At 50.0% G+C, this 26,105-nt stretch overlaps 12 protein-coding genes across 12 annotated transcripts; 6 read left to right on the forward strand and 6 right to left on the reverse strand.

The window, feature by feature from the left end:
• Positions 1-86: 86 nt before the first annotated feature.
• SNOG_15300 (hypothetical protein) lies at positions 87-1,878 on the forward strand (the record flags this gene model as incomplete). Its single annotated transcript, XM_001805402.1, has 5 exons — positions 87-240; positions 291-427; positions 456-576; positions 651-885; positions 957-1,878. 5 exons carry the CDS (start codon positions 87-89, stop codon positions 1,876-1,878), a joined length of 1,569 nt encoding a protein of 522 aa, XP_001805454.1.
• Positions 1,879-2,873: 995 nt separating this feature from the next.
• Positions 2,874-3,670, forward strand: SNOG_15301 (hypothetical protein; the record flags this gene model as incomplete). The annotated part of the gene is made up of 3 exons (XM_001805403.1): positions 2,874-2,919; positions 2,990-3,360; positions 3,410-3,670. 3 exons carry the CDS (start codon positions 2,874-2,876, stop codon positions 3,668-3,670), a joined length of 678 nt encoding a protein of 225 aa, XP_001805455.1.
• Positions 3,671-4,042: 372 nt separating this feature from the next.
• On the reverse strand, positions 4,043-5,803 carry SNOG_15302 (hypothetical protein; the record flags this gene model as incomplete). The annotated part of the gene is made up of 2 exons (XM_001805404.1): positions 4,043-5,124; positions 5,377-5,803. The coding sequence occupies 2 exons, from the start codon at positions 5,801-5,803 to the stop codon at positions 4,043-4,045; spliced, it is 1,509 nt and encodes a 502-aa protein (XP_001805456.1).
• Positions 5,804-7,428: 1,625 nt separating this feature from the next.
• On the reverse strand, positions 7,429-7,838 carry SNOG_15303 (hypothetical protein; the record flags this gene model as incomplete). Its single annotated transcript, XM_001805405.1, has 2 exons — positions 7,429-7,510; positions 7,723-7,838. The coding sequence occupies 2 exons, from the start codon at positions 7,836-7,838 to the stop codon at positions 7,429-7,431; spliced, it is 198 nt and encodes a 65-aa protein (XP_001805457.1).
• Positions 7,839-8,855: 1,017 nt separating this feature from the next.
• SNOG_15304 (hypothetical protein) lies at positions 8,856-9,180 on the reverse strand (the record flags this gene model as incomplete). Its single annotated transcript, XM_001805406.1, has 2 exons — positions 8,856-8,997; positions 9,065-9,180. The coding sequence occupies 2 exons, from the start codon at positions 9,178-9,180 to the stop codon at positions 8,856-8,858; spliced, it is 258 nt and encodes an 85-aa protein (XP_001805458.1).
• Positions 9,181-10,675: 1,495 nt separating this feature from the next.
• On the forward strand, positions 10,676-11,245 carry SNOG_15305 (hypothetical protein; the record flags this gene model as incomplete). The annotated part of the gene is made up of 1 exon (XM_001805407.1): positions 10,676-11,245. One exon carries the CDS (start codon positions 10,676-10,678, stop codon positions 11,243-11,245), a length of 570 nt encoding a protein of 189 aa, XP_001805459.1.
• A 530-nt stretch (positions 11,246-11,775) lies between these two features.
• On the reverse strand, positions 11,776-12,064 carry SNOG_15306 (hypothetical protein; the record flags this gene model as incomplete). Its single annotated transcript, XM_001805408.1, has 2 exons — positions 11,776-11,868; positions 11,897-12,064. 2 exons carry the CDS (start codon positions 12,062-12,064, stop codon positions 11,776-11,778), a joined length of 261 nt encoding a protein of 86 aa, XP_001805460.1.
• A 167-nt stretch (positions 12,065-12,231) lies between these two features.
• Positions 12,232-13,766, reverse strand: SNOG_15307 (hypothetical protein; the record flags this gene model as incomplete). Its single annotated transcript, XM_001805409.1, has 3 exons — positions 12,232-12,908; positions 12,961-13,288; positions 13,335-13,766. 3 exons carry the CDS (start codon positions 13,764-13,766, stop codon positions 12,232-12,234), a joined length of 1,437 nt encoding a protein of 478 aa, XP_001805461.1.
• Positions 13,767-16,138: 2,372 nt separating this feature from the next.
• Positions 16,139-17,502, forward strand: SNOG_15308 (hypothetical protein; the record flags this gene model as incomplete). The annotated part of the gene is made up of 5 exons (XM_001805410.1): positions 16,139-16,385; positions 16,443-16,620; positions 16,744-16,885; positions 16,960-17,050; positions 17,159-17,502. The coding sequence occupies 5 exons, from the start codon at positions 16,139-16,141 to the stop codon at positions 17,500-17,502; spliced, it is 1,002 nt and encodes a 333-aa protein (XP_001805462.1).
• Positions 17,503-17,923: 421 nt separating this feature from the next.
• Positions 17,924-18,671, forward strand: SNOG_15309 (hypothetical protein; the record flags this gene model as incomplete). Its single annotated transcript, XM_001805411.1, has 3 exons — positions 17,924-17,943; positions 18,073-18,212; positions 18,277-18,671. 3 exons carry the CDS (start codon positions 17,924-17,926, stop codon positions 18,669-18,671), a joined length of 555 nt encoding a protein of 184 aa, XP_001805463.1.
• A 537-nt stretch (positions 18,672-19,208) lies between these two features.
• On the reverse strand, positions 19,209-19,820 carry SNOG_15310 (hypothetical protein; the record flags this gene model as incomplete). The annotated part of the gene is made up of 1 exon (XM_001805412.1): positions 19,209-19,820. One exon carries the CDS (start codon positions 19,818-19,820, stop codon positions 19,209-19,211), a length of 612 nt encoding a protein of 203 aa, XP_001805464.1.
• A 1,026-nt stretch (positions 19,821-20,846) lies between these two features.
• Positions 20,847-25,712, forward strand: SNOG_15311 (hypothetical protein; the record flags this gene model as incomplete). The annotated part of the gene is made up of 3 exons (XM_001805413.1): positions 20,847-21,140; positions 21,192-24,666; positions 24,718-25,712. The coding sequence occupies 3 exons, from the start codon at positions 20,847-20,849 to the stop codon at positions 25,710-25,712; spliced, it is 4,764 nt and encodes a 1,587-aa protein (XP_001805465.1).
• Between the last annotated feature and the right edge of the window lie 393 nt (positions 25,713-26,105).

Raw genomic sequence — 26,105 nt, forward strand, 5'->3', positions numbered from 1 at the left:
AACTTATGTTGCAGTAACACTAGTCCGGCTGAGCCACTCATCCCTGTGCTTGAAACCTATCTGAACCAACACCTAACAATCGTGCCATGGATACATCTCAACGTGCTGTGCCACTCGGGGTCCCGATATCCTCAAGTGATGAAAGCTCACATACATCATCGCATCATAATCATGATTATCCGGTACCGTCGCAGCTTTCGCCCGACCTAGCTTGGAGTCAGCAAAACCTCCTTAGTCTTGGTACGTAGATACAATTGCATTGTACCAACTATTTGGCTGATACAATGCAGATGGAGGCGGTATCCGAGGTTATTGGACACTTCTGGTTCTGCAACAGCTCATGATATGTATTGCAAGAGAAGAAAGCCGTCAAATGAACGGTAGCGAAGAGCATCATAGCTTCTACCCGTCGCAGTTTCCCTCAAACGTAACCCGGGGCGATTACAATGATGAAGAAAAAGAAAAGCGCCGGCTCGCTCCAGGACACCGGGCTTTCACTTGGGCTTGTGTCCGTGATGCTCGAAAATTCCTTCCATGTCATTATTTTGACTACATATGCGGCTCTAGCACTGGCGCGTAAGTCTTCATTGTACCATTCCCACATGACGATCACTCACAATAATGTTAAAGACTCATTGCAATCATGTTAGGACGTTTTCGCATGCCCGTGTGGGATTGCTTACAAGAATACGAGAAAATGAGCCACTTGATATTCGGTAAACCACGCATCATCTCCCAACGGAACATTGGAATCGTGCAGTGGCCAAAGTTTAGTGCTACTGCTATGGAAAAAGCATTTCAAGATGTCACCGCGAGAAGGCGAGAGCAAATTCTTCGAAGCACAGAAGATATAACCTTTCCCTCGCCACAAGGTATATGCCAGACGTGAGTACAAAGACCAACTTCGCACAAGTTTTGGTGAGCGACTAATCTTCTAAATGCTAACTTGCCAATAGATTTGTCACCACTCGCGGATACGAACGCAAGAAAGACGCACCTGTGACTGTGGAGAAGCTTTATCTACTTCGAACCTACGTTCCTGGAAGGAGAGAGCGTCTCGTGTCTAGGAGTCGACAGCTCACCAACAGCAGCACGTTCAACGATGAAAGAAGAAATGAAAGGTCAGCAGATAATTGGCAAGTCTGGCGAGTAGCACGCGCAGCGACGGCAGCGCCAATGTATTTTACGGAACTGGCACATCGACAGGACGGTATAAGTGAGAGCGGGACAGTGACCTACTTTTCTGATGGTGGGTTCGGCGCGGAGAACAATCCCACTGATGAAGGTATCACAGAGATCCGGTCACTACATGGTTTGGAGAACCTCGGTGCAGTCGTCAACGTAGGGACATCTCGAAAGAAGCAACAGGCAGGCGGCAAGAGTTTCTTCAAAAGAGTCCACAACTCGTTCGATCGCGCCACAGATCCGGACAGTGTTGCTGCCAAGGTTGCGAGCATGAATCTGCCCTACGAATGGCGTTTTAATGATGAAAGTGGCATCGATGTGGAACTGGACGAATGGAAACCAAACGGCTATTTCTCCAAATCTCCTGGCGTCAAGACTCTCGAAAAAATCAAGAGCAAGTTCAACGAATGGGCAGCAGATCCGGAAAATAGCGCCTACCTCAGGCGTTGTGCCAGAGAGCTCGTCTCAAGGAGAAGAGCAAGAATCAGGAATTTTGCAAAGTGGGAGATCTACGCGACAAGTGCTTCGTACATGTGCGAGATTGGTGAGTGCCGGAACAGGCCTATCGCAGATCGTACGACGCTCGAGACACACCTGAGAAGTACCCATTCGGTTGCAGAATCGGAGATTTATAGCACAGTTGGGGCAGCAACAAAAATGTGGCGATATCAAATACCGCATGCAGAAGCTTGAGGACAATAATTGGCTTGAGGCAGAGCCTAGAGAAAAACGGATCTCATTATCATCGACGGAACGGTGTTCGGCCAGTAACACCCAAAGAACAATGTGTTGACCCGTTTCCAATATCAGGAGTTTGATTTTGTACCTATCTATTCATGTCACCGGATTGTCTGATTTGCTGTTATTATGCATCTAATATGCACTATGTGTGTGCTTTCTTCCATCATGCCACTTTATAGCTGTAACTGTTTAGAGGGAATATCCTACGAGAGTAGAGGCTCTGTATTCTAGCAACACTTCAATGCAAGAATGTCGATATGCAGATAAAACATATGTAAAGTTTTCGTAAGCTGACCGCGCTAGTATCAATCAGCTTTACCATTGTGGGTGTGGCTCCAATTTGAGATTTGAAGTATGCACAGCCACGGAGCCTTGGGGCGGTGCGGCTGACATTCGAGGGAGTTTTCATGCACGCCAAGTCTTCTGTGGCTTGCGAAGCTGTGAGTGTGTGTGAGCACGCTCACTTCGACACCGCACCAACATTCTGCCTTTCCCAGTCACGTTCAATGTTCAGTTTTGTGCTGAATCTGCCTCCGTGACGCGATCAGATCCATTTGTATAACGTGCTCGAGTACAAGACTCGTGGCCGACGGTCATCTGCTAACGTTAGCCCCAGGTGGGCAGCGCTCAGCCTGATCATGGTTTTAGCCCAACTGAAACATCTACTCACACAATTCAATCACCACACGCATATACGCCTTTTTGTGAGTCAATTTAATATCCCACTTTCTTAAAATCTTCAGATCGACATACTAAACTCATGCGGTTTACATACCCACTAACATCGCGTAGCGGCTGTTGTCTCTGATAAGGACAATATGCGTCCGATTTGGCACATTACCATACTATCGTCTCTACCATTTCAACACAGCAGCCCCCATCAGCAGGATTGCATCTATTGCATCAGATCACCCAGGATCGCCTCGGTTGTTATATGCGGTAACACTATGGCGAGCAAGAAAACTTACAGAGCTCCAATTTATCTCTATCGCAGTAAGTTGTCATCTAAAATTATGCACCTGCGTACTGATAAGACTAAAGTGTGCTATTCTTGCGGCTGCAGTGATCGGGGCCTTTTCATGGACCACTATTGATCAAGCCTACTGGCTCACCCACGGATTTTGGCATGGTAGTCTTGTGCTCTCTGTTTTGGGTCTTTTGATCGCCGCTCAACAAGTCACGGTTTTAAATTTTCTTGGGCCGATGCCATCACCAAAGAAGATTAGGCAGACAAAGGAATGTCTAGAGCGCTATCTTCCTGTGCTTTTGTCGAAAGATCGCTCAAGATACCATCCAAGACAGAAGATGGTATTCGCATGGCAATGTCCACTCATGTTTATGTCGTATTCGGTTTGTTCATTTCTCGCTGGCATCACGATATTGGTATGCACACCTTTGATTCAAAGAGAAGGCGGATGGAATGATGGCTGCAATGTGAGTAATACTAGTATTAGTACGTAATATCACGACTGACAGACCGTAGATTGCAGTCATGTATTTGTCAGTTTGCGCTATAGCTGGAACCACCTTCGTCTTTTGTGGCTTCTGGATATACCACTATGTTGACCTTGGGTTCGATGAGTATCATGACGGTAGCGACGGTGAAGAGGCTGATGGCTCAGGCAACGAGAATGGACAGTCAAGCAGGGTTGTCCCAGCACATGTCGAGATGCTCTCTCAGCCACTCAGCTTCGTTGATTCTGGCCACTATTCAGGCTTCGATGCCAAGCGCGTCAACTACTGAATCGCGTTGCTCGAAAAGCGCAACACGTCGTTTGCGTTCTCTCTCTATAGTGAAAAAGTGGAACGGCGTCGGACCATCGCGTGTAGATGGGGCTGTCGAAGTTTACTTGACCCTCCTTAGCTGGACGCTATCGAACTGAAAATAGCATCGAAGCGAACCTGAACGTATGTCACGAAGGAAAACTGGGCGAGGTGCGCTGGTTGATGACACGATAACAGGATCTTACAATGTCCAATCCTCTCAATCATACATGAGTCAAAGTAACTACTGGATTTCTTTCCCGGTACCGTTTGATAAAATTATGGTAATCTATTGATCATGCGAGACCATATCATCAATGCACATGCCCTCACTGATAGCAGTCTGCATTAGCTACACACTCAGCTTGATGATCTTCCCCACACTAGGCGTGCCCACAGCATCCATCGCAAACAAGAGCCAATACCCTGGAAGAGCAACACCTGGATCCGCCGGCACAGTAACTGTGAAGCTGGTCCCGCTCCCAGTAGGCGTCAATGGGATCCTCCGCTGGTCAGTATCAACGGTATGTGTTGCAGTACCAAAGCGAATGAGTGAGAATGTCGTGACTCCCGAACTAGTCGCAACACTCAGAGTAGCACCAAGCTTGGCAGACGAAGCTACACTGTTGATGGTCGGTCGCGTTCGTCGCGTACCATCATTATTGAGAAGGTAAGGTGGTACAAATATCTCTGCATCGAAGTGATTCGAATCTGCAGTGCCACCGTACTGTGTACATGGACCGCATAAACCACCGCCTCCATTGAAGACCGTGGCGTCGGCCATGAGGAGAGCAACGGAGTGATAGTTGCGTGGTATAGCCATGGGGTTCATTTGCGACCATTGCCCTGTTGCTGGGTCCCAGATTTCTGGGACTAGGGCTGAAGTACCGTCCGTGAATGGTTTTGCGTATGCTTGACCGCCTGTGATGAAGACGGTGCCATCGGGAAGAACGACGCCGTTTGCGAAGGAGCGGGCGTAGGTCATGCTTTGAGTCTTTGTAACGGTTGCGGTCGTCTTCGGGCTGCCTATGGTAATGACATAAGCATTCGTGCGGGCGGCACTATTCTCGTAGTCGGATGCACCGCCAGCAGTCAGTATCTTTCCTGCGAGTGCATCGTACATGACCGCGTTTCCGTTCATAGCATGACCATCGTCCAGTCGCTTCCCTGCTCCTGTTGTAGAACCACTTCCCGTTGTATCGTACCAATTCATGGAGATGGAAGGACCAGCTTGGAAGACGGTCTTGTTCTTCCATGCAAATAGCCACGCGTGATTGTCTGCTCGCCATACACCACCAGCGTCGTTGGTCAGCATAGGACTGACCAACGCGCCTGATAGCAAAGACCAAATATTCGCAGCAGGATCGAAGATTTCGCCATTCTTGCCACCTCTAGCTCCACTCCATGAGCCGCCAATAGTAAACACGCGGCCATCTGAACATGTAGCACTAGATTGGTATCCGCGTGCAATCTGCATGTTTGACGCTCCTGACCAAGCATTGCTTGACGAATCATATACACTTGTTTTTGCAGCACTATCCCCGCCCGTGACAATAACCCGCCCATTGAAATCAAGCGATATGCCCGGACAAAACATGTCATGTTGAGTATTCGACACTTGTAGTTCGCTTGATTCTCCCGTTGCCGGATCGTAAATAGCAGTCTGTGTTTTGCCCTGATCCCCACCGAAATTGTCTTTCGCAAAAGATGACCATAAAAGTATTTTTCCATTGGTGAGGAGCGAAGCAGCAGCTGGAATCAAAGGGAAGTCAATCGTTTTCTCCCATGAGCCTTTCCCGGCTACTGGTGGTGTATAGGGAGTCGGGGACGAGTTGACAACATCCTGGAAGACGTTGACCTCAGCGATTGAGGTCCATGGGTTGCTTGCCTGTTGCGCTTCGGTTGTTGCTGTAATCTTTACATATCTGGCTGGTCTCGTGACAAATGTCGTCTTCTTGGTGGTTGCATCGTTGTTATATGTGCCAAGTGCAACGACTAGCCAGGTGGTATTGTCGGTGGAAACTTCAATCTTATGTCCTCCTATCCTGCCGTTACCACTGGCGGCCGGCCGTGGCTGTATACTGATGGCTTGTAAGTTGTACGTGGTCTTCATGTCTATGGCGATCCAATTCGGTAATGGATCGGCTGGGGCTGGGGTAAACTTCGAGTGCCAAAGTGTTGAAGCGTTGCCATCAAGTACCCCCGCGGGCTCGTTGCCCGTCTCGAAACTATCTGCAGTGGCGCTCCAACCATTACGACTGATTGCTACAGAAGAGGATAAGGCTGCGCTGATGCATAGAAAGGCAGTAGCGAAAGCAGAAAGATCAAGGTTAATCTTGACCATAGTGTAAAGTAGGTTTTTGAGTAGACAAACGGTTGAACAGTATTTTATAAGAAATGCAAACTGAAGTCCCTGCGATAACCTTTATATGCTGCTCACGCCTGGTCTCTCATGAGTGCTGTGGCTTACCTTGCCTGTCAAACTTCGTCATTCAAATCTTATCTAACACGTTACGCAACCTCTTAGTCGAGGCAGGATATCACCCCCACTATCAATGAGTACGAAGCGAAGTACGAAGCGATGCACTCAGAATTGTTAGAAAAGAGAAGTTGTCTAATCCTTCAAACTCAATCATGAGTCTGTCACCAATGTGGCACGCGGACTAGCTAGGTCCGACGACATCTTGGCCGAATTTGCTTGTAGTGCTGACCTGGCGCTCGAAAGGCTAATCGCGGACCGATTTGTGTAAGACTTGATTGGACTGTGATCTGTGTGTGGATTGGAAGCTTCAGTTGCCAATTTTGCTCTTAGTGCTTAACACATGTTGATGCTATTCCTAGACTTCGAGAGCCGGTAAGCACACCACACGGGCATAGCCGAAATTACGAGACTGTGATTTGTAGAAGTACGCTTGCAGGATTGGATGACTGCCCATGCAGTGTGTAAGAATCAATACTGGGTGCTTGCAAACGCAAGGCGGATAAAGGATTGTGGCTGACCGAAGACGCAAAGCTAGAGCTAGCCTTGAGATTTATTTGCTGCCATTGGAAGATGAGCTATTACGCCACAAAGATTTATACGAAGTACCGGAGGTTGTGACATTCGAGCCTCCGATAAAGTGACATGTCGGTGTCTAGTTCTTATTCGGACCGCCTAGCCTTCTTCACCACGCAAATTTGCAGCCTAGTGGACTAACGGACATCAAATGCGTGTTATCCCAACACGGCATGTGATAGAAGTCTGTCGAGTTCGTCCCGTGGAAGCGATGGCATGGAGGCACAGGGGTAATTTGGAAAGGTGTGATGATCAAGTCCCAGCGCTTACCGGTAATACCGTTAGCGCAACCGCTGACGTCAAGGGGTCCTGCATTTCTGCAAGGATCTATGGACTGACAAACCTATGAGTGAACCGGCGCAACATGTAAATGTGATCTAGGACTCCTCAAAACCCGATTCCATTCCATCAGTTTTCGTGGATTTGAAGAACTGCAGCTCCATGCTACGGAAGCTCAATCCACAAGATCGTGTTCCAACCTCATTCTATTCCACTAATATTCGTTCTCTAAAGACTGATTAGGCTGTAAAATAAGGCTTCATTCTTCGAAATTGCCCATGTCTCGTCCGCGGGGAAATCATTATAGTCAAGACACGCGGGTACAGCGTACATCTATATTCCTCCAAATCCCCATGATTCGTATTACCACCATGACTGACATGGATTTCCTCAGAACCGGCATTTCAAACACCAATGATGAGACCATCATCGCTGCCTGTGTTGAGCAAAGTAGCCAGCCATTCCATGCTGTGTCTTTGCGCGCGCCTCACTGATATTCAGCGTACCAGCCGGGAAGCCTATGTCTGTGCCCCATGAAATAGTGAGATTAAAAATCAGAGGTGACTTCTCGTACATTTGATCGACTAACAAGATCGATAGCGATGAGGATCAAGCCCAGAACGAATGCGACATCATCCAGTCTGGGTCTATGCGTGAGATGGGGTATCCCGTTATGATGGTAGCAAGGAAGTCTGAACTGCAGGTCGTTGAGAAGCGCGGGCTGAGGGAGATCTGCGTGTTGCATCTCGAAGTCGGCTTGACGTTCGCGCTTCAGTCGTTGTTGTTCATAATCGAGGATGACACCGGCGTGCATGGCCTGGAAGAAGTGTTAGATATGAACATGCTGACGATAGGGCGGAGGAGCAGTATGTCGCGCAGCTGTTAGAGCATTTGGAAAATAGTTAGCAAAGTGGGTTGATATTCTATGACACATGGGGATCTATCAAACGCATTCCACCCGCCTGCTTCGTGGCCTGCTTCAAGTCAGTACGGTACGCCAGGGCTGCTGATGTCGAGGTCTACTGCGATGTTGTGTAGAACGTTTAGCCAGTTGAGAAGCCCGACCTGTGTGACGAATTGCGCGGAGTAAAGTAGTCTGAAGAAGAAAGCCCCACGGAGCGGTGTTAAGGTTTTGGTGTTCGCATATGTACGTGATTGGGCGACATCAGCGTGATCTAATGTGGCAGAGTGGTTTTCATGAAGGCTTAATGGTTAAATCGTTCATAAGGCTGTATGTATCCATCGTCTGTGTAGTGTGTAGTGAGGGGCATCGAGAATGTTGATTGTTGAGATGCGACGTGCGATGAAGGGCTGCAGTAGTTTCTTTATGTTCATGTACGATCCTGGGTTTTTCTCCAGTTTTTTTCTTCTCTTATGACAGCAAAAGCAATGTAGGGATACGTCTTGAGCTCATCTACTGGTGCACAGATTCGTGTACCGTACCTCAAGATAATCACGAATAGGTTACGCTGTCCGATCAAAGAGACATTACAGTATATCAGGGTGTTATAATAGTCCCTTGGACCCGTTCAGACTGTTATATTATGATGCAATCACATTGGGAGCGGGAGATTCTTTTCAATGTGACATTCATTGTATTCATGGAATTCAGAGATGCAATCAGTCAATACGCCATCATGATCGCCATGATTATTCCTTGTGTCCGCCCGCTGTTTCTTTCGCACTCTGAAGATTGAGCACTATTTGCATTCTAGCAGGCGGCAGTATGACGCAGGGAGGAAATATGCTGCGCTAGCAGCTACATCCACACCGCTTACAGTCACCAAGGAGACAGCTAAAAGCCCTTGAAGGATGACAGTCGGAATCGACATTACAAGTAGCCCGGTCGCCATTTCTGGATTGGTGTTGAGAGTGGTCCAGCACCACTCGCCATGGTCGCCGCACCTGCGCCAACAGATGCCTCTAGTGCAGCCATAATCCTGAGGTCCGTTCCAGCAGTCTCGGCTGAAGATCTTGGCGGGGTCGCTGCGGCTGCGATCAGTATGTAACTATGGCGCTGAAACGGGGGTCTTCACTTACTTTCCCTTGTACTGGTCTGGGGATGGTTTGATGGTGGCAGAGAGCACGACGGCGTCTTGGAGGACTAGGAAGAGGGCCATAACAAAGACCATGATGTAGTTGTTGTGATGAGCCATGGTAATAGCTCTGCGATTGATTAATTTTGAGCGGCAGGGAATGGCGAGCATACTTGCAGTTGACCAGGTCGGGAGAACGGTTGTTGTCGCAGTTGATAGATCCGTGTAGCGGTGGTGTCGTCGTATTGAGAGAAACTGCCCGGCGGGCGCCGAATATATAGAGGGGAGACGACGCGCTAGAGGTTGGATTCGTCTTACTAGTAGGGATTATTTGATTAGCAAACGCGAGAGCGGTAGCGGTGAAAGCGCAAACGGTATACGAAAGAGGCCAGCCGATAGTATGCACGAGATAGAGCGGCCGACGGCAGAGGTAAGAACCCAGGTGAAAGACAGAGTAATGAAAAACGATCAGAACTCGCGACTTGTATGAGCTCATTCGAATGATTGCGGTTGATACAAGCGATACAATACAAAGTTACGTGCACCGACTGCCTTTCGAATCCACCAGATGCACTATTCAAGAAGCAGAAGAGAGGGTTCATTATAGACCTTATCGTAACTGAAAAAAAAATGAATCTCATCCATTGACTTCCATGGCCTTGCTGCATTGAAGTGAACAGTGATATCAGAATTGACGACAAATCTCCCGCTCTACGGGTCGGTCATCTCCGCCATTCGCGTTTGTTTGGTCTAGCGCATTTCAGCAGCCTTAAAACACAGGCTGTAACGAGGATTAGAGCATCAGTGGAGCTAAAAGAGAGGATTGTAAGAGTGGTACATGACTGCACCTCACCTCTGGACACTGCAATGTCATCCCCGAGCCGTTAAAAGCCAGTACCTTCGCTCTCTATAATGTAGAAAGCTGTTTGTGAATTGAAATATGAATCCATTATAAGAAGTTGTCGAGTAGCCATTGCAAGAAAGGCGTTCCAAGATTCAAGGGTTGCATTCACATCTTTGTCATCACTGTTCTCACATGGCGTCGATGTATTAAGGACGTTGTCACCTAAATTCTTTGTAGACAGATGAAAGAGAAAGAACATCATGGTCAACTTTTGTCACTGGGTTATGTGAGCGCGAACCCTCACCGAGAAGGAAGGCTTTGGGATAGGCGATGACTAGCGCTAGAGTCCTTGTGCATCGACCATGGAGCGCTTGCATCTCCTCCTAAGAAAGACATTAATTGTGACGATAGAAATGCTTTTCAGAACATGCTCTTGTTATGAAAAATGCTTCGAAATCGAGTTGGTGTTTGATCACAGCCACCCGCCACTTTAGCTCTCTATACTTCTTCAGCACACCCATCATCGAGAATGGTCGAAAGCACGAGTCAGATTCATCTAAGAATATGATACAGATGATAGAGAATTTGGGGAGTTCAAATTGCCGCGAAACTCTATGCTTGACAAGCTTGACTGATTCAAAAAAAACTTCTTGTGATCAATGGCTGGGAATGACATCACGACTCTTATCGCAACGCACCTGTCAATTCCATCAATCCACAACACAAAGAGTAACAACAGACACCAAAATCATCTCAAGTCAAACTCAAAAAATGTCTCGGAGCACATATACCGCCTTCCAAAGGCATCTCCTCTTCTTCTCCACCCCCACGCAACCTCCGCGACTAACCTTTCTCTCCGGTCTTCGAGCCGGCGTCTCATTGGGTCTAGACTTCCCCGTCGCAGTGATACTCAGCCTATCTCTAAAGCTCATGTATGCGCATTTCCCATACCTGCTATCCACAATCAACATTGAGAAAATACCACGCACATCGCATCGCACCCAGCTTAGCGATGCAAAACTTTCGAAACAAGAATACACTTGTTCGGAACTACTTGCTCTCCTTGGACCGGGGACGGGTAACGGATTCATCAAGCACAAAATCGATCAGGGACATGTCGTTGGCTTCTGGACCATGGCAGCGAATGCGCGCACGCACAAGGTCAGCAGGGAGGATGTTGAGCGTTTTCAGCAGGGCGAGTGGGAGGATGCGGTTGTAAAGCGGCGGCGGGGTCGAGATGATGTGCTGCCTTTGTGGAGAGGAGGGCCGATTTGGGCGGGAGGACATAGTTGGGCTGTGAGGAAGTTGTTGGGGGTGAGAGTGTATGAAGACAAGAGGTGATGGCGTGGCGAGGAGCGGTTGATGAGAAGATGTTGTGGTGGGATCAGGACTGTGCTTCTGGTAATTTTGATGCGTGGTCCTACTCTTCACTGCTCCGTGTCAAGATCTAAGCAGCCAAAAGTGTGAGCGAATGAGGATTCATTGCATATCCATCCCGACCATGTATGCTCTTGTGCTCCGAATCATCTTGATATGTTTTGCCCTTTCCTGACTTCCTCATCTTCCTTCCCATTCTCCTTCTCCGCCTCCAATCTTTTCCGCTCTCATTTCGTCGGCTTCTTGAAGTGAGGTGGTGTTTAAGGCGCACTGTTCTGCGGCGGGCCGTGATAACAATCGCAATCTTCCCACAGACCATTCGCTGACTTATCAAACATAATATCAACTTACACAATGTGCTAATAATAAAAAAGGCTCACGCCCGTGGATGAAGTTACTTACGCCAATACAGGACGCGTTTGGTACGCCGTTTATTATTTTCTCCGACCTTACATCTTTTCCGCCGCCACACTCATCGCAGTCGAAAATGCAAATTATGGTAGGACATGTAGATCTTGGTTTTCCCGTCGTTGGATCATTTTGGGTGTGAACGACTCCATCTGCACCTGATTCGGAGTCTGCAACGGCTCGAGTGGTTGGTAGAACTTTCCTTACACTATCGGTCGAAGTCGACAGCCTAAGGTGTGGCGGTGGAGAGAGCGTAAAGTGTGAGATTCTTGGGTGTGTATCTTCGGAGAAGGGTTCAGGTAATTGTAGAATCCGTTCCGAGCTTGGAGTCGAGTTCAAAGCATGAATGCTCAAAGGGAGCAGAGGGTTCAACATAGTGTGAGGGAGAGAAGTACACACTGTTTGATCAATATGGAACCCGATCGATAAATGAAAGCTAAACCTGTTGCGCCGCATAAGTGGGGTAGCCTACGCCCCGAGCACCTCAACAAAGTTGGTGCCCTGCTCAGCCCACAGTTCCCGCGCCTAACATATACATGCTACTAATCCTCAACCGGTTCTTGCAAGGGGAAGGTTTCTGGCGGAGAAGCTCCCGCATATCTTATATCCAAACCATGAATCCACCATTCCCAGCAACCATCGTCCGACTTCTCCAAGTAATAGCCTCCAGGCCCATCGTTTTTCGCTCCCTTGATACAGTCATCGGCTACTGCATCGAAGATTTTGGTACACTCTGGGCCTTTGGGAATCTTATGGTCTTTCAAGGGCTTGCAACCTGTTTGATCGACTGCGGGTTGGATATGGAGGTTGATCTTGACATTGCCTCCCCGCATTCCTCGGCTCTTGCAGTTTACTGGGTTGGGTGACCATTGAGACATGTCGCCTATGGCTGCACCCATGCAGTACTCCGGTAAATTGGTCTTCGGATTAATGGTAGCCGAATCGATCCAAAAATAGTTGTCGGTTGACCATTCTTTGTCGACCTTGCCTACCCAGTCCCAACCCCCATTGCAGTATTGGTGTGATGCCGCTTGGAAGGTGTTCTTAGGGTAACCGGCCCATGGATCTCGCCAGAGGCTTCTCATGTCTTCCTTGGTAGATCCCCTCGGCTTGCAAGTCGTTGGTTGTTTTGGTGGAGGTTGTTCTATGGAGTACGAATATTTGCCGCATCCGACGTCGAACTGTCCTTTCTGCTTCATTGTAGTACCTTCACGCCCACCTGGTGGTTTTTTAGCCAATGTCGTGCGCGCAGTCGAGACATTTAGACTTACATGCAGAGTTCAAATCTGCGTATGCCTCTTCACAGGTCTTCTTGCAGCCACTGTTACCGCCACTGAATTCAAAATTGAACTTGTACCCTTGGAAAGATTTCGGACTCGGTGGTGGAGTACGTTTGCGAGACCCGGAAGTTTTGATATCAGCACTGGTCAATGTCTTCTTCAAGGCTGCGCCATTTTTTATCTGCTTGCAGAACGCAGGGTACAGGCTCTTGAAGAAGGTATTGGTTATGTCAGAGATCTTGGAGTCGCATGATGGTTTGTCCTGACTTGGCGCCCAAGGTGGGCTCCCAGAATTACTTTCGCCGTTCAAGGTGACATTCTGCAAATGATGAGCGAACGATCTAGCAAAGTCGCGGCTTACTTACATAGAAAATGCACCCTTTAGCTAGGGATGCCCCATGTGTGAACTGCTGATAGGGCTCGCATCTTGCCATCGCGGTATCGATAGTTTTGATGCAGTCGTCTTTCTTGATCTTTGCATCCTTTCCGCATTTAAGATTCGCCGGTGCATCCTTGCGGAGCGATGCCGAAAGCCAGAAAGTACTGAACTTGTACTTGTTGAATTGAAATTCCGGGGTGTCTCCCAACGTTTTTCCATCCACCTTTGAGCACCAGTCCTTGGCAGCCGACTCGACGCTGGGCTTGCCATCTTTCTCGTGTTGAGGCGCTAGCACTTCCGAGTGTGAATCATCTCTCGGCTGACAGATCTCTTTTTCTCTAGACTGAAGATTGCTACGCCACTGCCCGATCTTTTTCCGGTCGAGAGGTGGCGTGTACGGGGCGCTTTGCTCTCTCATGGGCTTGTAGCATCCGCACCCTTTAATGACTTCGAACTCAGGAGCATCCTAAGAAGGTCAGAACTTCAATAGTCTGAAGAAGGGTTCAGCTCAGTATACCTGTTTACAACAAGGAGTGTGACCTCCACAAATGCTCTTGTCGTTTTCTTCACCTCCGCAGTCGGAGCAGAAAGGGAGATCTTCTTCACTAGGACACTTCTGTTGATCGCACTCACAGCCTTTATTCTGGACTGTGCACTTGTTGTCCGACCCGCCTTGACATTTGGTATCCTTGCACTTTGGCTTTTTGTCTCCGGTAGGACATGAGGATCCGCACTCGCAGCCATCCAGTGCTTCGAAGGTGCACTTGCCTGTTCTATGGTCAGTCTCGGGCTGTTACCAGACACTCGCATTGAATTTGACCTACCTTTGTCCCCTTTGCATTTTTTATCATCGCATGTCGGCTTATCTTTCGGACAAGAATTTTGTTCGCACCCGCAGCCCGTATTCGGTGATACGCAAATTCCACTTTTTCCGCCACAGTCCTTACATGCAGTCTTCTTAGCAGGACAAGTGTTATCATTCGGGTGGCCAGCAGGTTCGATAGGAGGAGTTAGAGCAGCTGCTTCTCCACCGCTTACAGTGGCAAGATACCATGCCACACCCCCAGCATAGACAACGACAGGCACTACCTTTTCAGGGGTACTGGCACCGGTAGCTTGAGACGCTGGAATCGTTATAGTTGCCGTGATCTTTTCTCGCAAATTCGAGAATGCTGCAAGGGTTGCAAGAGCATACACCCCAGTCACTCCACCTGTGGTCGCCGATGCTTGTGCAACCACTTTAGTGGTTTGTGCCGGTCCTGAGGGTTTTCGTGACGGGTCACCTGCAGTTGAGTCAGCGATTGTATTCATGTCGTGAAGCTCTTGATCCATAACGTACAAACACAATTGATGCCACCAGGAGCCTTCTTAGAGCAATGCTTTGGATTGCTCTTGTCTTCATTTCCGCATGTATCGGATTGGCACGCCTGGGGCTCCGCTCCGAGTTGCTCTGGACATGCAAAGATTTTGTTGCCAGACTGTCCAAGGGAAACGCCATGGAAGACTGTAGAAAAAAGAGCGGCCCAAGATAGGGATTTCATGGTTCGATGTAGAAGATGGCAAGGCAATGAAGTGATGATGACTATAATTTGGAGAGCAGCCTGGTCTTATAAGCTTCGAGCGCAAATGACAGTGGCTGATAGCTTGACAGGGTGTTCCTACATCGGCCAACATTCACTCGGCACTGGCCCCAATTCCATCATCCACCTCCAGTTCGGTCCGGCCCATTGCCTAGTGTTTGCGGCACGGCGGAGGCATAAGCATTAGCTGCGCATCTCGTGTAGGGAACCTAATCTCAAGTCATCGCCTTACAGCGTTTCGAGTTCACAACATGTGAGTTTTCGCCCTGCGTTGGTGATCATGACGGCGCGTGGCGCAGTTGCTTCGGGGACCACTATCGTCTGGCCTTAAACGTGCTTCCTTGTTGGAGCACCACGAAGAGAAGCGCTGGCAGACCTAGCGATGGCTGGTAGAATGTCTAACTTTTGAGGATGCAATATATTCATGAAACTGCGCAGGAAAGAGTAAGGCTACTCAGGAGACGGCCGCGTGAGCACTGTAGGGTCTTATCTTGGAGTCAATGGAATGTATACAGGCACAAGAAAGTGTATCTCGCGTGTTGCAGAGCAGATGGATGCTCTTACTGTCGTTTTGCGTGGCTTGAGGCGATGCTGGTGAGGGTGGTCGAGTCGTGCAGGCGTACTTTCTCATTGGCGCTTACGACTCAGGTACCGGTGCGCGCTCGGGCGTGCGGCCGGAGATCGATTCGTCGCAAACTCCAACACGAGTTACGCCCTTCACACGACCCTTTTTCGACCACAAGCATGGAGAAGATCTGGCATATAGTTTCCCATATCCTATTTCCGTACAGTATCTTTGTGCCCGAACCTTGTTCCGGGCTGCCAAGAATGCCAAAGCCCGCTGTGCCGCTCAGTCTTAGTGTTGGCACAGCCTCGTCAATTGGTATTCAGCGTAAGACACTCAGCCTTGACTTGTCGGCCTGATACCGCGTGGGCGCTCTCTCGCCCCATATCGTGACTGACACATGTTGGTGATGACTTTTGCCGCTAAATAGCAATATGCTTGTTGCGCGAGGCTGAATTTTCATCTCTAACTCCCTTGAAGGAATCATCCGTTTAGATGACGCTATTTTGAGTTGGACTGTTCCTTATAAGTTCATGCCATCTTCTCTCATATCATGACATCTCATAATCAGGCCTTGGTTGTCAGTCTTTTCCACTCCATTCTCCCCAGCTGTAACATCCAACTCACTGCCTAATCATTGTTAAGATGACTCTGATATATTCCCGAGTTTTGATCCTGCTTCTTCTTTCAATCACCGTCCATTGCAAAACCTACTTCGTGCACGAGAGCTGTAGTGCAAAGGATGGATGGAACAAGTACATGAACGAAGCCCTCAGTTTCGCAAAAAAGAGCGCGGAGAGATTGAACAGTGATTCCGATACAGACTTCGCAGCTGTCTACAAAAGAATCTTTCAGGCCGAAAAATCCTCCCCAAACTCGAAATATATCAGAGGTGTGTTGCTTTTAGTCCCCTTCTTGATGCCGGCATGTTCTGACCACCAGTACACAGAAACTGTAGGAACGATCGCTGATCTCACCCCCACAACGGATCTGAAGGCATCGGACATCAGATTCCATTGCGATAATGGTATGCTTGCGCTTCGTTCTGATCACACAGCAATGAAAGCTGATTTCGCCATAGACGAACGGTGGCAAAAAAAGAGCAGAGGTTGGCATGATCCAGTACAGTAAGTGGAATGCTTCATGTTCACACATCTGGGCAAACACAGTGGGGTCAACTGATCCCATCGCGCAGTGCTCAGCGGCTTGTTATCGCCGATGTCTTGAGATTTTACTTACTATCTTCGTAGTGACATGATCTTGAGAGCGAGTGGGGGTACACCATCGTGTCATGGTCAAGCCAAGGGCGTTACTTATGGCGCACGCGCAATCGCCCCAACCGATGCAAGCAGTCCACGTGCAGGACAGAACCCAGCACGAGTAGTCATATCTGTGAGTTTCAATTCGGGTCCCACGACCAAACGACCACTCTATGGCTGTCAAACCGCACTAACAAGGGCGTGCAGATATGCGATAGCGCGTTCAAATCTGAAGACGGCTCTCCTCTGTATTTTTCAGATGATCTCAAACAGCAGGACCTCGAGGACTCACCAATCGGTAAGCGACTATCAAGATTCCGCAAGGCAAACCTTTCGTCCAAACAAGCTTGTCACCGCGACATATTGTCGCCTCCATGATGCAGGTGCCGACTGACATAATACGCAGACAATCTGGCAGTTATATTGTCAATCACGATCATCCACGAACTCGCTCATGCGGTGACCGGTCTCGAGATCCGAGACCTACCTAACCAGGCTTCAGCTTACACCTGGGACAATGTCATAAACAAGGCGACTGATGTTGCGAGCAAGAATGCGGAGAATTATGCGTACTTGGCACTGTGGGCCGGCATAGCAGATGCTGGCTACACACTGCCACGGGTGCGTAACGACCTACCGGATGTGGTGAAGAAAGAGTTGGAGAACGATTGTAAAGAGGGGTATTTGAGAAAGTACAAAGACATTACCAAACGCTGGGTGAGCAAGATTGAGATGTCATTTGTCGCATAAGTCAATGACCAGCTGGTGTCTCGGATGCTAGATCATCGCATGCGTCGCCGTAGGATGAGCGATGGCCTTTCAAGCTTTCACCTATCGTTCTCGTAGTATCGTCGATAAACATCTCACTTAAAAAATCCAATGTCCACGTGTTGTGGTTCCCGAGAACAATCGATGTTGATGAAGTGAATGAAGATGTGGCTGGAGAAGTGAATCGCTCGCGCTAGAACCCGACCCCGGACCGCTCTGTTGGGAAGGCGCCCAGGTGGCCTTTCAGTAGCTCCGCCAAGAACGACTCCCACCAACCTCTGCGGCGCGCGACAATTGCCGTACTCTACATTTGCCCTCAACTTTCCGTCAACATCGTATCTGCAGCTCGCCAGGCCAATCAGCCCTATCGAATCAATTCACAGACGTTGTCCCAACTTCCACCATGGCCATCAGCCCGCAAATGTACGTTTGAGTGTCTCTGGGAGTTTTGAAATAGTTTGCTAACAGTAATGCGCAGTTCCAACCTTGTCATCATCTTGTAGGACTCACGCGACTCGTACTTCGCGGCATCGAATACTAATGCGCTCATAGGGGGTTTATGCAAATCTCCAAGAAGATCCCTTTCGATGACCCGAATGTCCTGAACGGCGTGCGCGCGCTCTACATCGTGTCCAACATCATCATCGCCGGCATCTACTTCTACGTCCAGCAGCAAATCAACAAGAAGAATGGTCCGTCTATGTCATTTCCGGCCTAGCAAAAGGCATGAGCAGTAGCATGCTAACAATCCTCCAGACATGACTGTCGTCAAGTACGTCGAGCCCGCCCCGATGGGTTCCGGCGAAGAGCCCAAGTTCGTCGCGACCACGGTCAAGGCCTACGATCTCCAGAAGCTCCGCGAGCTGTACAAGGCGCAACTGATGGGTGTCGGCATGATGGCCGTCATGCACATCTACTTCAAGTACACCAACCCGCTCCTGATCCAGTCCATCATCCCCCTCAAGGGCGCGTTCGAGGGCAACCTCGTCAAGGTCCACCTCCTGGGTCAGTCCGCAACCGGCGAGTTGGCACGACCATGGAAGGCGGCTGGTGGCATGATGGGCGCCATGTCGGGCGGCGAGATCAAGACGGACAAGAAGAGCATTGAGGCTGCCGAGCGCGCCGGCCGTGGTGGCGTCAAGGACGAGTAGATTGGTCTTGGACCGATTCCGATTCATCTTGGATAGATTAGGGAAAACCGTTTTTAGGACGCATACCGCTGGGGCTGCGCGCATAGCACGACGAGCAATGCTTGTCAAATGTATAACATGAAAAGTTGGCGATGTTGCATACACTCAATTTCCACTACCTCTCGCATCGCGACGTGACGATTGTTACATTTAGTTACTTGCGTGTGAGCACACGTTGAGCCAAGTTGAGCTCGCCTGTGATTCGAATGGCATGCAGTGCTGAGCCTTACAGGAGTAGATCATGCCAATCGCCTCACTGGTTCTCCCGGGCTTTCAGCTTCGAAGCTCGGGCGTATGAAGGTTGCAAGGGTGTATTTTGGCCGTAGTGGGGCTACGTAGGACGAACAGATAGGTGCGAAGTGTGTTTATTGATCCCAGAATCTCCGGATATGAAGGAATCTCAAAGCGCCATTCCAATGCTCAAAAAGCCGGTTGCCAGGCCTTTTCAACGCCGTTACGCCGCGCGCATAATCAAAGCCCATATGTACACAGCACCCTCTAGACAGAAGCACCGCCCTTCTTCTTCTCAATCTCATCCTTCAACTGCACCAGATCCTGCTCCGTTGCCTCAAACTCCAGCCCCTGCTTAACCCACTGCTCCGCCTCTTCCAACCTGCCCATCTCCAGCAAACACTTGCCTCTCCTCCACCACCCCTTCGCATTGCCGACCTTCTTCATCTCCACGCTCGCTTCTGCGTCTATCGCGCCCTCGGCCCACAGCTGCTGTGCCATATTCGCTTGCGCGCGATTGCTCAACAGGCTCGAGACTTCCTCGCGCACCAGCCCTGACGGCTCCCATGATGGCCTGCCAAGCGCCATGTCGATCGCGAGACCATACAGCTTGACTGCACTGCCGTGGTTGCCCTTGCGGAACTCGGCGTTACCGGATTCGCGCAGCTTGCCGATTTGCGCGGAGCGCTTAGGGTTGACGGGGACGGGAGGTGGGGGCGTGCCCGTGGGTGTTTCGACATTGAGCAGGTTGCGGTGCAGGGCGTTTAGCGCTTCGAGTTCGGCGTTGAGTGCGTTCGTCGCGCTGTGGGATGCGGATATGGTTTTGGTGGAGGGGTCCATTTCGAGCGGGAGGAGGGTGAAGGTGTCGGGCGACTCCATGGTGGGTGGTTGTGGTGCTGTAGGTTTGGATAGAGTATGGCCAACTGTGGGTTTGGAGGTGTAGGGGACACAAGTTGTGGTGTCGTGAGATGTTGCGACGTTGGCGGAGATGTGGAGGGATGTGGACACTTGGAATGAATTGTGGAAGGCGCGCTTATCGATAAGCTCGAATCCACTTTAGCGCATACCACATCACGTCGCGTTCACCTGCTCACTCGTTTCTCCCTCACTTCAATGTTTCAATGTCAATTCTCATCTCGTTATGTTCGGTGATAATTCCGTGGACCGGTTACAATCTAGTTACGACATGCCGTCGCAGAACTGCATTAGACCTGTATCAACCAGCGCTGCAAGGCATCTATAGCGTAAAGACCTTTTCAATTCTTCTTTCACATTGTCTATATTGGTAGTACATCACATCTTTATGACGCCTCAGCGCGGCTAGTCATCTACATGGTGAGCCCACGGATCCAAATCTGCAGCAAAGCGGTGCGGTGGACTCCCAAAGACCTCAACCGCGGCGCCCTAGGCCTAGAATACTTCACCACCCAACACCTCACCTCGCCGGGCTCCCTCCCCCAAGCCGCCAAACCTCACTGACCTTAAACACGACCGGTTCCCCATCCTCTATATTTCTGGCACCATGTAGTAGCCTCCACAGTATTGTTCATTGGGCCACCGGGCATACTGATTTAACTTAGTGATATCTTGCCCTGCGTAGTAGTATGTTCACCGTCGATGAATACGGCCTAATATCAGGGCAATGCTTTCAGGTGAATTGTCAAGCTTAAGTGTCACGAGTTGACTTACTTTTCTCTCATCCATGTATTGTCTGCTTTCAATTGCTGTGTCTTCTTTTGCTTGCGGCACCGCTCTCTCACCTGAGCGCGCCTGCGACTTCCCGAAAACGCGTCATGCACGTGATTACGCGCGCCTTCCACCCCAGCAGCACCCACTGCACCTGCCCCGCCTTGTCTTCTTCTTCTCTTTTCTCCCCACCAAGATCTCAACCTCAACCGCCGCACCATGTCTAACATGGCGAGGTATACTGTCAAGTTCGTCGCTGGCGAACGCAAGGGCAGTTTCCTCGTTCCGCTCTCACCTACACAACCCTGCTCATCTTTGATCGGCGCTGTCAAGAACCGGCTTTTCAGCCTCAAAGGTCAAGAAGAGCTTGCCGGCATCAAAGATGCGGATGCCACGTTGCATTTGGAAGACGCAGACGGGCCCATGCTGTATCCTGGCGACGCCCTCCAGGATGTCCTTCCAGGAGCGAAAGAGATCGTCGTAATTGTTTTCGAAGCCTTGCAGGCATTCACCGTAGGTCAAAATGATTAACACATCTATTTACACGACTAAAACACACTGCAGGCCCATCTCCCTCATCAGAACTCGCAAAGCCCGAACGGCCCGCTTCCCGCCAACGTTCCTTCACTCAAAATCCGCGTGGTCAGTCCTGAGTCAGCTAGGAACAGCCGCATCGACAGAATCGACCCTCTGCTTGATGTTATTCCCCTCAGCTGCACCCTGACAGAACTTAAGGCACGAGTCCAAGTGCACCTTGGGTTCCCTGCCGACGATGGCATTTGTCCGGATCTTGCGTGCAACTGCATGCTGGCCCAGAAGATCGATGAGCATGCCGTCCTCGGAGAAGACTACGAAGCTGCGCGCACCGCCGTCATTGTACATGGCAGTCATGATATACTTGCTGTGCCCGTCGACGGACCCTACACATCCCATTTCGAAGAAGCTGCACAAGAGCTGATGCAGCCAAACAAGGTGCTCACGTTCATTGGCGGTGTCGCACTGCCAACGCAGTCCGATGACAACAAGCAATACATCAAAGCTCCGGTTCTGGCCATCTGCTCGAAACGGCGTCATGCTGCTCATGACCCCACATCAGCAAACACAGTTTTCGACGGCCGTGAGCTTATTGTCGATCTACACACGTCAGAGTGCCCTATCAATGTAACTGAGCACAATGGCAGCGTTACTTTGGCCGAAGCGGGCTTAGAGGACTGCGCAGTAGACAGCATTCTGACCATCTATGCGGTCCAGCGATGGACTGATCCTCAAGAAGAGCTTGCCGATGGCAAGGCGGGCATCTTTCAAAAATCCGCTGCGTGGGAACACCCGCATGGTCAATCAGACCGGGGCATTTCAAGTCTGTTATCGACTCTGCGCGTGTTCACCAACCTCACTTCGGGCCGGGCCATGGAAGATGAACGACAGGACGCCGTATTACACATGATCTACCTGCTCACCCAATTTCCGCCAGCGGTTCGAGCAATCTACATTCTCATGCGTGGCGAGACACCACCGTCGGCGGAGCGTGCTGCGTTGGCTCAATCTATATACGAAGTGCTCAAGTCCGTGGTTCCCCTGCAAGTCGTTGGGTCGGACCCCTTGCGCTTCTTTGAAGGTTCTAGGCTGCTTTTTGGTTTAATCCTTGAAAAGGCCAAGAACCTAGAGATCACAAAGACCAAAAATGCCTCAAGCTTGCCGTACGTTGGTATGAGTGTGTACGATCTTCGTAACATGATCACTATGGAGCCCGTACTCTCAGTTCCAGTGCAGACTAAAGCAGGCTTGCTCGAATCCGGCCTTTTCAAAGCATTCGAGCATGGCGGTCTCATCACATGGACGAACCACAACAACACTGCGAGATCCTCCACGTTTGACGCAGCATGGAGCCGCATGGCAGCACTTTCGGGAGGCACAAAAGCTCGGATTTTGAGATTCAATCTTGATGCTGTCAGCACGAGTGTCCGATATCTTGACCAAGGTGACGTCAATCATGTCATTGCTGCAGCAGAGTACTCAGAGCTGCCATATCTCGCAGGCCTATGCGCGCGGAATCAATTGGGCGTCGTTCCTCCGTCAGCATTGCCCTCTGCGACGCCTCCGGTGCTAACGTTAGACCGTGACGGCTCGTTGGCTGTTTACATCGGTCGCGCGGCTTGCGCGGAAGCAGGTAGGGATATCCTACTATTCAGGCCAACAAGTTTAAGGGAAGAGGACAGCGTCGATGTTTCCATCATCACTCAATTGCTTGAACCTATTTTGGCTCAGCGAAAGGCAGACGGGACCGATATCTTTGAGGCGTATGGCGATCAGCAGCGCCGAGTGATCGTGCCAGACGAGGTCGCCGTTATTTGTGTCGATTTGAGCCGCAGCATGCTTTCTAGATGCGGCTTCGTAGACGTGCAAGACAGTGAGGATGCCGACGCGCGGATCAACAGCAGTCGGACAGCAGCACCAAGCGCAACGATGACTGAAAACCCTGGGTTCCATCTGCCCGATTCTGACGAGCTGAAAGAGTATTTGAGGAACCATGAGTCATTCGAGGACTTCCTAGCCATCACTCGCGCCGGTAACAGCAATTATCAGCGTCGACGGAACGCCGAGAAGGTGCTACAGATCATTCAGCAAATTGACGGACTGAAAATTGAGGCCAAGACTAAAGAGCTTGAACAGCTTCGAAACCGCACCACTCACTATAACTACAGGATGAAAGCCAACGATATCGAACTTGAACTGAACACTGTAAAGAATCGGTCATTGCGACTGCAGAAATACAAAGCACTCATATGCGCTTGGCTGCTTACCTGTTTGGGCACAGAAGACGCATCTGCAGACCCCCTAGTTTGGCGACCTGGACAGCCTATACCCAAGATACCGATGAAGTTGCAACAGGGAGCCACTTCACGACTAGATTTTCGTGTTCCCAGGGAGTATTGTTGTCATATTGGCAGTGAAATCATGGACGATCCTGTCATTACCGAAGACAACTTCACCTACGAGCGCAGAAACATTGAGCGATGGTTTCAATCCAACGAAACCTCGCCCCTCACGAATCTTGTGCTTTCCAACCTCGATCTCCGGCCAAACCTTCCGATGAGAGAGAAGATCGCGCAGTATTTGAGGGGTGCGGACATTACTTCAAAGTACCAAGATCTCCGTGGGAACACCCATTTGATGCGGGTCTCGCTCAAGTCGCCTCTTGATACCTGGTCACTGCTTCTACCACGTAGACTCAAGTTATCAGAGCTGTGGGAGCTTGCGTTCAGATTAACCAAAGGACGATACTTCAGTTTCGAGCTACAACATCGTAACGCACGTCTCGCTTCTTCTGAAGCTACCATTATCACCGCTCTCATCCCCAGTAACGCGGTCTTCATCACGCCTACGGACCCCCAGACGGCATCATCCGCGACTTCTGGTGTCATGCAACAGATTTGTCTTGTGAAAGTCTATGGATGGCCGTCTAGGCAGATGGTCGTGTCATACTGGGAACCGATGAATACCACGCGGTCAGTAGGCTCGTCGGTCTTCAAATATTATCGTGCAAAGCTTGCAACGAGCCCAGGGACTTCTGTGGAAGGCTTTTTCCATCTGTGGTATTGCCTCGTGGATGTCGGCGACGGTGAGACCACTGGGTGTACGATCAACGGTCCTTGGGAGCGGCTCTCTAATTACTTCAACGAAGATATTTCGACCGGCGGGTTGACGGAAGAACCGTGCGTTGCGAAGGCTGATGAGAGCGGAGCACGCAGCGGCCGTGGTATGGACCAGCCATTGGTGTTCAAGCTGACCATTCTGGGCAATCGCAAATCATCTTCCTCAAATGTGGTCAAGAGCCCCCATTTGAGCCGTCTTGATGTGCTTAAGCAAATGTTTGATGCTTTCATCAACCGATTACTGGCATATAACTTCCAAACCCATATTGGTCTTGTGGCCTTCGGGAGTAAGGCTTCCGTCGCTCAGCCCATTACGAATGCTGTGGAAAACTTCCGACACAAGCTCAACAACATGCTAGCCTCGGGCGACACCGCCATTTGGGACAGTAAGTAAGCTCTTGGAACCATATTAAACAATAACTGACCCGATGCCTCAGGCATCGCGCTTGCGCAGGATCAGCTTCAAACGTACGCCGAGAAATATCCTACGGCTAGACTGCGAATCATCTGCATCTCCGATGGAGAAGACACCAAGTCCAATCAGGATAAAGTCAACGTGACTTCGAGATTGTGCCGAAATGGAACCATGCTTGACTCATTCTGTCTAGGCGACGCAAGCAATGAGAGTCTACAGATAATGTCCTATCTCACAAAGGGCTATACCTTCGAGCCCAAGACGCTCGAAGAAGCTATGGCAATATGTGAGCTTGAGCCTGTATTGTCAAGTCTCGAGAGGCCAGAGCCAGTTGAATCTGCTCATCGCCGGTTCAGAGACGCGTTTCATGCTTACCCTACGCAATCCAACTTCCTTAAGGCTGGTGCAGAGGTGTCGGTCGAACGTGTCAGTCAAGATATCTACCCAAAGCGTAAGGATCACCCTCAGTTAGCAGAGGAATTTGTGGAGCTCGGGACCTTTGCCAAACAATCCACTCAGGCTCGTACAGACGGCAACTTGAGGCTCAATCGTTTGCACACCGAAATTCGCAATTCCGGCGCACATGCTCACTCGGATTACGACGTCTACATCAACGAGTCCAACATGGCTTTCTGGAAGGTGGTTATGCAAGGCCCCCCAGAGAGCACATATGCTGGTGGCACGTTCCTACTGTACATCGACATGGGCGCCGACTATCCCATGTTCGCACCTACAGCTCGCTTCGTGACCCCGATCTACCACCCTAACATCAATCGCCACGGACGCATTTGCCACTCGATCCTCGATCGTAACTGGACGGTCGACACTAGCAACAAGGACTTGCTTGACACGATCTACTCGCTTCTGCTGGTGCCCGAGTTCAGCGACCCGATCAACACTGTCGTGACGCTCAACTACCATTGGGACGAAGTTCAGTTCAAGGAGGAGGCGCAGAGGCATATCCAGAAGCACGCGAGCAAGTCACGTGCGGAGTGGCGTGCCGAGATTGTTGGCTAGACGGAGCATACGCTGCGATTGTGTGGCGGTGCATCGGAGAGAGATGGAAGATGAATGCAGCCTGATAGTATAATCGGGCAGGGTGGATTGCCATGTGCGTAGCAAAGCAATCATCTCTCAACGCAAGTAAATTTTCCAGATGACAGATGGGGTACGAAAAACTATGCAATTTTCACTTTGCTGAAACTACCCGAGCTATTTTCCGTGAAGTGATGGCAGTCAACAACTCCACGGTGCACGAATCAGCATGTCATACAAGATCCTTACCTCCCCCCCCCCCCCCCCCCCCCCTACCCTCGCAATAGGAACTTGCGCATGCGGTGCACAACTAGTATTTGCTAGTCTATCTGCATTTCTGGAGGAGTTTTTAGTGACCTTGGGCGTGAGCTTCAC

This window comes from Parastagonospora nodorum (assembly GCF_000146915.1).
Source record: "Parastagonospora nodorum SN15 chromosome Unknown scaffold_37, whole genome shotgun sequence".
Taxonomy (NCBI): Eukaryota; Fungi; Ascomycota; class Dothideomycetes; order Pleosporales; family Phaeosphaeriaceae; genus Parastagonospora; species Parastagonospora nodorum.